Source organism: Phanerochaete carnosa, assembly GCF_000300595.1.
Source record: "Phanerochaete carnosa HHB-10118-sp unplaced genomic scaffold PHACAscaffold_3, whole genome shotgun sequence".
Classification (NCBI taxonomy): Eukaryota; Fungi; Basidiomycota; class Agaricomycetes; order Polyporales; family Phanerochaetaceae; genus Phanerochaete; species Phanerochaete carnosa.
In genome coordinates, this window is record NW_006767630.1 from 3,007,129 (window position 1) to 3,017,260 (window position 10,132).

Genomic DNA, 10,132 nt, shown 5'->3' on the forward strand with positions numbered 1-10,132 from the left:
GCTGCTGCACCACATATGCTCATGAACAAGTTCGTTACCGTTGACACGCGTTGACGGGAGACTCTTAAAGGAAGAAAGAGGCGTCCTTCCCACAGATGTGTCCTAGGATGTACTTAGATGGTGCGCTACCTCTTGTCCCGACGCTCCTCCACTGACGTTGAATGAAGGATTCATACATAGGTTATATATATATACGTTCAGGGACATACTTGTGAGCGTGAGTAGCGTGGAATAATATGGTGCTATGATATCGGGTGGGAGAGCCTTTGGTTGAAAAAGGGACGAGATTGAGATGCATGGAGATAGAGAAAGATAAACCCAGAATCATTGAGCAAAACGAGGAGGCGAGAGTCCAAGATGTCAGAGATTGAGACAAGGGAAAAGAGATCGAAGCTGGTATGTACAATCTACTCCAAACTACGCCGGCATCAATCCTCACGTGTTCTCCAGAGCCAGCTGGAAGACTCACATATGGTACAAAGGTCTCAAGCCGTGACAGCGAGGCCCATCGCCCTGGCGCCCGCGCCGACTGCCCCTTCCCACCCGAGGAACCGCTCACTAGAAACCTTCTCCGGCAGCTCATCCTCGTGCATCCACGCCGACAAGCCTTTCGAGCGCGACCACACAGTGATGAACAATATTCGTTTCAGCTTCCTGTTCAAGAAGAACCAGTGCGAGCTCCACAGCAGCGCGCCGCGGCGGCGCATCCGTATGTGGTGTGAGGTGTACTCGTCCGCGGCGTCGGTGATGGATATCCGGTATGCGCTCCTCGTCGGCGCCTCGTCCACATCATAGTCGTCGAACTGGAACGTCGTCTCTTCCTCGTCCGTATCCGGGCTCTCGTCGCCGACAGACGCCGCGTCGTCCTCGTCGTCGCTAAAGTCGTTCGCGTGCGGGTCGAACTGGATCGGCGGCACGTACGAGTACACCTCGCAGTCGCCGAGGCCGATCGCCTCGTTCAGCACGCGGAAGACAGTCGGGTGCGTGCCGGAGACGACCTGGGGCGGCGCGAGCGGGCTCGGCTTCATGAAGTCGTGCGGCGACGACGACGTCGGGACGGATGACGGGAAGAAGTCTGGCGATGCAGAAGGATATGCGGAGTAAGAGCGTGGTGCGATGATGCCTGCGCGGTTCGGACTGAGGAGTGTTGTGCTCAGGGCGTTGAGCACGCTGGCGCCGCTCTCCTCTCGGTTGAAGTGGGCCGGCCGGACGTCAGAGAAGTCATGGTCCGGAAACGCATGGTTGAGGGTGTTGATGAGCAGGTAGAGGGTCTTTCGGGCATGCTGGTCGTTCATGTGCCCGAATGGCGTCATGTCGAGCTGCTCGCCGTTCTGCGACATGAAGGAGGGGAGTGGCGGACTGTGGGATGCATCGGACTGGTAGCCAGCCTCGAGCGACTTGAAGAGCTTCTTGTCCTTGCTGACCGGTTTGAGGCTATAGGCTTCGAGGCGGGTGTGTACTGAGCACTCGGGACCTTCGTGGGTAAGTGCCTGCGCGAGTCGCGCCAGCTCGGGAATCTCCATATACTTCATTGCGGATGGTTGCGGAATGCGTGCTGGGCAGATTAACAGATGTTGATATGTCGGTGATCGTAGTCGTCGCTGGCCCAGGCGTACTTGCGGTCGAGGACGGTGCCGGCGGCGTTGTCGAGGGGCAGAGTCCGGGGCGCGGTTGGGTCCCGGCGTGGAGGCGGGGTGAATGATGCAGGCGTCCAAACCGGGACCAAACAAGATCACGCCCCCTCCGTTCCGGGCGTCGTCTCCATCAACGTTCTTCACGCTTTGCCAGGAACGTGGACCTTCAGGCTCGTCCCTGGACTCCCTGCCACACAAGTAACGTCGACCATATCACGTTCGACATAGCATTGGCAGAATATGCCTCGGGCGCCACAAGACTGGACGTAAGTCGACTCCTAACTTTTCCACCGGCGCCCCCAGCATGTTGACCTGGCTCTCTAGAGACCTGGGAGCTTGCGCTTTCGGGTTAAAGCATCATCGATTCATCTTTAGATTTGTCAATCCTACGCTTATCGGTATAAGGGAATGCTCCTCAGATCGTGTAGTGTGCTCAGGTCTTCTCCCGTACGCTCGAGACGCTCGATATTTTGAGATTACCTGGTGCTGGGATGTCACCGACTAGGTTTATCCAGGAGGTTAGAATGCGGTCAGCCACGAAATCGCGGTGGGTTTGCTATCAATCTGGACCTGGATCGTCGTTACAGATGCACCAGTGCCGTTGGAATATGTCATTCGAATGTCCAGGTCCAACTGTGGCCCTGCAGGCCGCGTTCATCCCAGTCGGGCCATCACCGAAGGAGGGACCCTGTAGCAAGAAGGCTGAGATCGCTCGGGTTCGCTTGAGTGCGGACGGCACGACAGCTTCGATAGACTTTGCTTGTAAGCCAGTATCAGGGTACGTTATCGCCTCGACTCGTGCAATATCGAACGAGGTACCGTGAGCGACAGACGGAGATTCAGGCTTACCGACGTTAGGTGGTGGTCTCATGCAGCTGAGAGCGTCTTACACTTCCAAAATAACGGAATTAGGGCCCAGACGTGTGCGAGTACTGGGAATTGGATACAGTAGGACCATAGTACAGCCAGACTATTGCGAATACAGGAACGTTCACTTGGCCCGTGCAAATCCTGCGAAAAGCGCGCTTCAGAGCTTGGGTTTCACTTTCTCTCCCGCAAAGCCTTGGTCGGCAACCTTGTCGAGGCTTCCGCTGCCGCCACTCTTGGAATCGCCCTTCTTGTCCGCGGCCTGGCCGCCCGGACGATGTGCCACCACCTGCGGGTTCTCTTCTTGCTCGCCCTTCAGCTGCTTCTTGGGCTTGTCCTCGGGACGAATTTCAGACGGCTCCGAGGGCTCCGAGCTCCCTGACGGCGGCACTACCTGCGGTTTCGGCGCCATGGTTCAATGTGGTTGCTAACTTCTCCGAGTTCCTGGCTTCTAAGTTGAGTAGCAGAGATGATTCTGTAGAGTAGCTCTAGTTAGGCTCTCTGTTAGCTTCGACCGATCGCGAGGCTCAGACACGCAGCGCACCGTTTCGGAACCGCGCACTGGCCTGTAACTCGACGATCTTTTAATACACTATCGGCAAAAAAAATTGTGTGCGCACGTTTCGACGGAGCGATCTGTGGACCGAAATTTTTTCACTAGTTCGAGCGAGAATGCTTCCGCCGCTGTCTGCTAGTCCTGCGTTTCGAATCTTGGGAGATGTCGGGAGGGGGGGGATACTTCAGACGAGGAAAAGTGCTGGATCGTAGTGGATGCAAGTCCGTAAAAGCGTTGGCAGAAAATGCTGGTTTTGAGGGGATGGGCACAGTAGCGGCGCGTCCAGGCTTTGGTGGCGGGGGCGGCATCTGATGTCGTCATAACTCGATCGGGCGGCGCACGGCTTACCTTTCGTACCGTCGTAATACCGCCGCCCTTCCAAAAACAGGAAGTGTCCAAGTTCAAGCGTTGCGCATACACTGGATGGCCAGAGGGAGCTAGTATGCGTATCGTCTTCTAACGCATCTAGAAAACATTGTGGAAGGCGATTTCTCCGAAAATAAGACGCGTCAGATTTTCTAGCAGCGTGCAATGCAGCTCGTGTGACGATGCTGCACATTGACTCATTGTCTTGCGCTATCGGTGCCGAAAAGGAAACTCCTCTCCATGCCCTATAAATTCGCACTCACTTCTCGCACCAGCAGTCACTCTTCTTGTTCGTACGTCTCCTCTCATGAGGTATCTCGAGCCCCATAAGCGTCTGCAGGTAAATGCTCAGAGTATGGTGGTATGGTGCGTTGTTAGCTCGGTACTTGCGTGTATTGATGTCGTCGGCCATGACAGCTGCCCAGGGCAGGAGCCGGAGGGAGGGACTGGCTGGTGAGCTTCTTTAATGAAGGCCGCGGGCTACTGAGATACGCCCTCATCGTATGAAAGCTTAAGTTACTGCTTTTGAGTGCTCGAGGGCGGATCAAGCTTATCAACGGCTACGGTCTGCTTCTTCATTACGCAAACGCGGAGTAATATCGCAGGGTGCGTTTCCCAGGCCAAGAGGCTGTTGGATAACGTCGATGCTTTGCTCATGCCTCCCATAGGGGCACGACGCTGCCCCTGTGAGATGCATAGGCATCTATCGATGTTCTCCAAGCACGAAAGGTAGAAGTTTTGAATTGAGAAGCCGGACATGTGTCATTTCGCACTGGTCAAACGACACAATCAACGGGAGTAGTAAAATGTATTGAATGGCGAATACGTTAACGCATGCACCAATAAATGGCAGTGAGTGATGGCATACGCACGAGATATGGCGCACGCACGAGCTGTCATCCTTGCTATAGCTCGGCATGCAGGGCATACGTCCTGTCGCAAGTGATGCAAGGACCCTGTTCGGTCATGCTACGATAATGTGCAGCCGCCACTATCGCCTGACCTGCCGGAAGGCAGGCGGCTGCCCAATACGCACGCTCGTTTCACAGAATGCTGCGGCAGAGCTGTCAACCTAGCCTGTCGGCGGGATCCCCGGCATGACCCAATTAATGGATCTCTACTGTGGCACTGCTGCCTGCGGATTGAAGGTGAAGAGGTTCGGCAGGCTGCTCCTGCGGGTGCCGAGCTGCAAGGGTCGCGCATTATTGAGACACGACGCCCCAGGCCCCAGGATGTGTTCGTTCCAATAACGCTGCGCAGCACAGCATCCAGCGAGTTTCAGCAAGCGCACCTTCGCATAGGTGTGGGAGACGACAGATCGAGCATCCGTAGATCACTCGCTCGCTCACCGCGGGCTTCCAGTAGCTTCCGCATGCTTCTGTCCGCCGCCTGTTCCGGCCAGCCTTCCCGCGAACGAGCAGCCGAAGCTCGCGAAGGCGGCGCGAGAATGCCGGCGGCTGCGACAGGCTGCATTTTCCTGGCCGCGCGACGGGTCTACGTGGACGACCGCCGCGCCACGCCCAGAGACCTCGCTGATCCGTCGGCCGCCAGACGGAACACTTTCGTGGTGCGCGCAGGCACAGGCTGCTGTCACCGGCGCACGCTGCAGCGGCAGTGGCGGCACGGCGGAGGACGAACGTGCGTCGACGCTCTGGGACGGGGCCAGGTGGTCCCAGCTGGTGCCCTGGACGCGGTGTCGCGCGTACGGGAGGTCACAGATGCTGAGTACTCGGGGAGAGGTTTGGTGGACCGTTGAGCAAGGCCGCTCCAGTGCGAGCTCTAGAGGCGTGGGATGACCGATGGGGATTTTTCTCCTTCCTTCTGCTGTTGCAGCTTGTTGCAGACCCTGCGTGCTCTAGGTCTCTGACATGTAACTCTTGCGACGATCGGAAGTACGCCGACGAGGAGTCCAAGCCCCGCATGTCTCTTCAAAACCGTTGCCACTTCTCTATCATGTGTCTCCAGGCCCGGTAGACCCGATAAAAGTGCACCTCACCGCATGGACGGTCGTCAAATGTCTCTCATATTGCCCTTGGAAACTGTTTGCGGGAGAGGATGTAGCCTCGTCTAATCTTGCTCGCCGTGGGGATGGAGGACGAGAATCACGATCGTGCGGGGCGCATCGGAGAAGGTGTCTGAGGCAGAGGTGGATTTTCACGTGAATTCTCGATAGAGCGGGAGGTAGGACGGGGCACTGTACGCCACCACGGTGGCGGCTCGACTGGGATGCGTACCGTACCTGAAGATGTATAATGTAAGGAGTAGTCACGAGCCGTAAAATACAGTCGAACGGTTAGCCGCAGGTGCCTAACTAACGTCGTCCGGCTGCCACCGATCGCTACTTCCTTGCAGTAAAATATACAGCATTGGTCACCGACTAGCTTTTGATTGGGACCCTGGCTCAGCACATGCAGGGAAAAACCTGTGACGTGTATCGTTCATAATCACAGTCAGAAGCTACGTACCACATGCTCGCTACTATTGAGGTCATATGTGCTTGTCTTCTGGGCCGTCGCGGTTGCTAGTGTTACAACGCAAACCATTGCGCATGCTACGCTCCATTTTCAACGTTCGCACGGGTTTCATACCGGTGGCTGATGGAACAGCGATAGCCGGACGTGGCGATACTGCAGAAGCATACAGAATGAGATAACGCCAAGAATAGTTCTGGCAGAGCGCAGGTATCGGTAAGAGAAGTAGATTGAGTGGCGGCCCTTAGGCCCACCTCAAAGACCTCTAAACGGGGTGGCTGTTCGCCAGGCGCCCTTGCTATTAGGTTCAGCAGGCGAAGTGGTGCGAAGCCACAGCCTCATGTGTGGCGAATTGTAGTGGGGACCCCTGTAGGAGGTGATCAACGCCTAAGCAGATAGCTAGTTTCGTAGTAAAGACTCTCGTCCGTAGAAGACGAGAGTCTGGGCTACGAAGCTCGCCGGCAACGTTGTGTACAGTGGTCCCAGAAGTACGTTCGTATGGTCGGAACGATCGGTGCGTCGTTTTGAATCTATCAGAGACTACTTGGTGTCGTCACCATGATACTAGACGAAGGTTGTGCGGCTGTTGGTTTTCCCGGACACCCTTACCACACAACGGGCCTCGAAGGATGGTGAGCACGAGGGGCCCACGGAGAAAAATCGCAGACGACGGCCAGAGCTTGTGATGGACCGTGGGCGGGATCTTTAGCTCCCGATGCCACCGCCAAGCTGGCTCAGCCGGAGTGCACACGGGAGACGGGCACAGCCTGATGGCAGAAGCCCTTGTGGACCAGGCTGCGAGGTGGCTGTCGTATGTGGCTACCAGCTGAGCACATGCCGTTGTTAGTGGCTTTTTGATCCGGATACGAGAGTGCATAGGTTAAAACACCGACTAATTGACTGGACCCTGTGCACAGCTGAGGGTTTCCTTAGGCCGTTCATAATCACACTCCGTGAGAGGCGCGACTCATCTAGATCAGCGGCAGGACGGTGAGAGCTTCGGCTGCAGTGGTTTGCCATGGGCAATACCACTCGCGAAAGCACAGCGACTCGGGTCAGGCGATTTCATTGGGAGAGAAGAAGATTTCTGGCAAGGTTTCGTCGTGCGCTGGCCCGAAGGAGAAACGTATACATTGTAAGCTCTGGAACTGCCAGGACCGGTGCGAGAGTTGATCCTGGTTGGCAGGCACGACGGTCTACGCATCTTTCGCGTGCCGAAAACTAGCAGGCGCGGCCCACGGTGCAGCGTATGGAGAACAGAGTTCCGTCAGCAGAGCGTGTTCTTCCACCGGCTTCTGTTGCACCGTCGCCGCCGCCGTCGCCGAGACATACATATTTTGCCAGGCACGACAAGACCGGGTCCACCATAGTACGCAGTCGGGGCCAGAAAAACACGAGAAACGATTAGCAAACAGCGATGTCGCGAGCTTGCGGGCGGGAGGGAGGAACGTGGGGACCGCCAAAACGGGAAACAGGATAGATCTATGAGATCTGATCTGATCGGCAGCAGCGATTGGTGGAATGGCACGAACGTGCGAGGCACCGTGCGGCAAAGGCGCATGTGCACTGCGTTCCAAACACTCTCGCGCTCATGTTCAATATGTGTTCCTAGACATGTCCAATTTGATTCACGTCTGGTTCTGGGCGGACTCTGCCGACGCCTCGCCCACTTAAAAGAGCGCCTTCTCCCACACGCCCGCCCACTGCTCACCCTCCCCTCCCTCGCTCCCGCCTGCACGTCCAAGGCGCATCCACAAGGACGAGCTCGAGATGGCCACTTACCAAGGTGACAAAGTCTCCACATCCTCCGGCTCCGCAGAGGGTGGCAAGCGCCTTCCGGGCTACACCCTCGACGAGAAGCGTCGCGCGGCCCTCGCGGAAGTCGACAGCGCCAAGTTCTCGTGAGTAGTTCTGCAATTCACTCTCGACCCTGACGGTTCCTCACCATGATGTAGCTGGTTCCACCTCAAGGTCTGCATCGTCGCCGGTGTCGGTTTCTTCACCGATGCGTAAGTCCCCCCCCTCGCCCTGTCGGCTCGTCCGCAGTCCCGCTGATGGAGCGCAGCTACGATATCTTCGCTATCAACATCGCTTCTACCATGCTGGGGTATGTCTACCAGCATGGGGCCGGTGCCCTCGCGACGAACCAGGATCTCGGTGTCAAGGTCGCAACTCCCATCGGTAACCTCGTCGGTCAGCTTTTGTTCGGTTGGCTCGCAGATCTTGTCGGTCGTAAGAAGATGTGTAAGTCCCCACTGCTCTTTCGGAATGCAAACGGATGCTCACACGAAGTCCAGACGGTATCGAGCTGATGATCATGATTGTTGGAACTTTTGGTCAAACACTTGCGGGCGAGGCTCACGCTGTCAATATCATCGCGGTGATCATCGTGTGGCGATTTATAATGGGCGTAGGTATTGGAGGTGACTACCCTCTGTCGTCCGTTATTTCGTCAGAGTTCGCGTCGACGCATATCCGTGGTCGTCTCATGACCGCCGTCTTCGCCAACCAAGGCTGGGGTCAACTTGGTAAGTCCACTTGTCGATTACGCATTCCAAACAAATTCTCACCCTGGTTCAGCCGCCGCCATTGTTGCCATGGTCATCGTCGCCGCCTACAAATCATCCATTATACACGATGACCCCACTGTGTTCCCCCACATTGACCAGATGTGGCGTCTCCTCATTGGTCTCGGCTGTGTCCCCGGTGTTATTGCCCTCTACTTCCGTCTTACCATCCCCGAGACTCCTCGTTTCACCATGGATGTCGAGCGCAACGTCCAACAGGCTTCTCAGGACGTGGACAACTTCCTGACCTCTGGCACTTACTACGTTGACCCCGACGCCTCTATTGAGCGTGTCCAGGCGCCCAAGGCTACCAAGCGCGACTTCTTCGCCTACTTCGGCAAGTGGGAGAACATGAAGATTCTCATTGGTACCTCCTACTCGTGGTTCGCACTCGATATCGCGTTCTACGGCCTCGGCCTGAACTCGTCGATTATCCTCCAAGCCATCGGTTTCGGTACCCCTGACAAGTCCCTTACCGGCGGTCTGAAGGCGTACACCAACCTCAAGAACGTCTGCGTCGGCAACATCATCTTGTCCGTTGCGGGCCTGATCCCCGGATACTGGGCCACCTTCCTCCTGATCGACTCGTGGGGCCGCAAGCCGATCCAGCTCATGGGCTTCGCCGTCCTCACCATCCTCTTCTGCTGCATGGGCTTCGGCTACGACAAGTTGATCGCGACCCCACCCGCGCAGAAGGCGTTCGTCTTCCTCTACTGCCTCACCAACTTCTTCCAGAACTTCGGCCCCAACACGACGACCTTCATCATCCCCGGTGAGGTCTTCCCGACCCGTTACCGTTCGACGGCCCACGGTATCTCCGCGGCGAGCGGCAAGTTTGGCGCTGTCGTTGCCCAGGTTGGCTTCGCCCGTCTCAAGAACATTAACGGCAACAACGCGTTCGTCGGACACATGTGAGTTGATCTGCATGCCCTGCGACATGAGTATTTGCTGACGCACTGCTTTGCAGTATGGAGATATTCGCGTTCTTCATGTTGACTGGCGTCTTCTCGACGCTGCTGCTGCCGGAGACGAAACAGAGGACGCTCGAGGACCTGTCGAACGAGAACCAGGAGGGCTTCATCAAAGGCCCCGCAGAGCCAAAGCAATCGCCGCGTGCCTAAACGCGCCCCTCTCTCCTCGCTCTTGTCATCCGCGTCGTCTCTTCATTCATTCATCCACCATGCCCTATCTATCTCGTGTTTTCTCTAGTCGTTCGCTGGGATGTATTGTCGCATATTGTAGATTTCTGTTGTAGTAGACTTGCTATTGCGATTCGCCGGCCTTCGATGACCGTTGTCTCTGCCTGCAGGGGCGGGCGAGATGGATGTATTGCTAGTAACTCCCGATGCCTCAAAAGCTGTTTCAGTACGCACACCAATATTACTTTCTTTAACTCGGACTTCCTGGTTGTGCATGTACGTCCACTCTTTTTCCTAGCAATGCATCGGCAAGTCGGACTTTGCATCTCGCGTAGTTGAGGGGCGGGAGTGAACCAGAAAAGGCAGGTCTGAGATTACGACGATGGTGCCGTTGTGGCGTCGGGTGCGATCTGAGATCAGTCCTGCGTTTTGAATTTTTGAACCGAACGATCATCTGCACAAACTTTTGGCTTCACGCTCCTACAGCCTACCCCAGCGAAGATGTGCCCTCTCAGAAGGTTGCTCTGACACT

At 56.3% G+C, this 10,132-nt stretch overlaps 3 protein-coding genes across 3 annotated transcripts; 1 reads left to right on the top strand and 2 right to left on the bottom strand.

Moving 5' to 3' along the window:
• Positions 1-74: 74 nt before the first annotated feature.
• On the bottom strand, positions 75-1,771 carry PHACADRAFT_252689 (uncharacterized protein). The gene has a single exon (XM_007393653.1). The coding sequence runs from the start codon at positions 1,530-1,532 to the stop codon at positions 486-488; it is 1,047 nt and encodes a 348-aa protein (XP_007393715.1). The 5' UTR covers positions 1,533-1,771; the 3' UTR covers positions 75-485.
• Positions 1,772-2,520: 749 nt separating this feature from the next.
• Positions 2,521-3,945, bottom strand: PHACADRAFT_252691 (uncharacterized protein). The gene has a single exon (XM_007393654.1). The coding sequence runs from the start codon at positions 2,911-2,913 to the stop codon at positions 2,662-2,664; it is 252 nt and encodes an 83-aa protein (XP_007393716.1). The 5' UTR covers positions 2,914-3,945; the 3' UTR covers positions 2,521-2,661.
• Positions 3,946-7,528: 3,583 nt separating this feature from the next.
• PHACADRAFT_207229 (uncharacterized protein) lies at positions 7,529-9,958 on the top strand. The gene is made up of 6 exons (XM_007393655.1): positions 7,529-7,795; positions 7,850-7,903; positions 7,960-8,138; positions 8,192-8,422; positions 8,475-9,372; positions 9,429-9,958. Exons 1-6 carry the CDS (start codon positions 7,665-7,667, stop codon positions 9,580-9,582), a joined length of 1,647 nt encoding a protein of 548 aa, XP_007393717.1. The 5' UTR covers positions 7,529-7,664; the 3' UTR covers positions 9,583-9,958.
• The last annotated feature ends 174 nt before the right edge of the window (positions 9,959-10,132 follow it).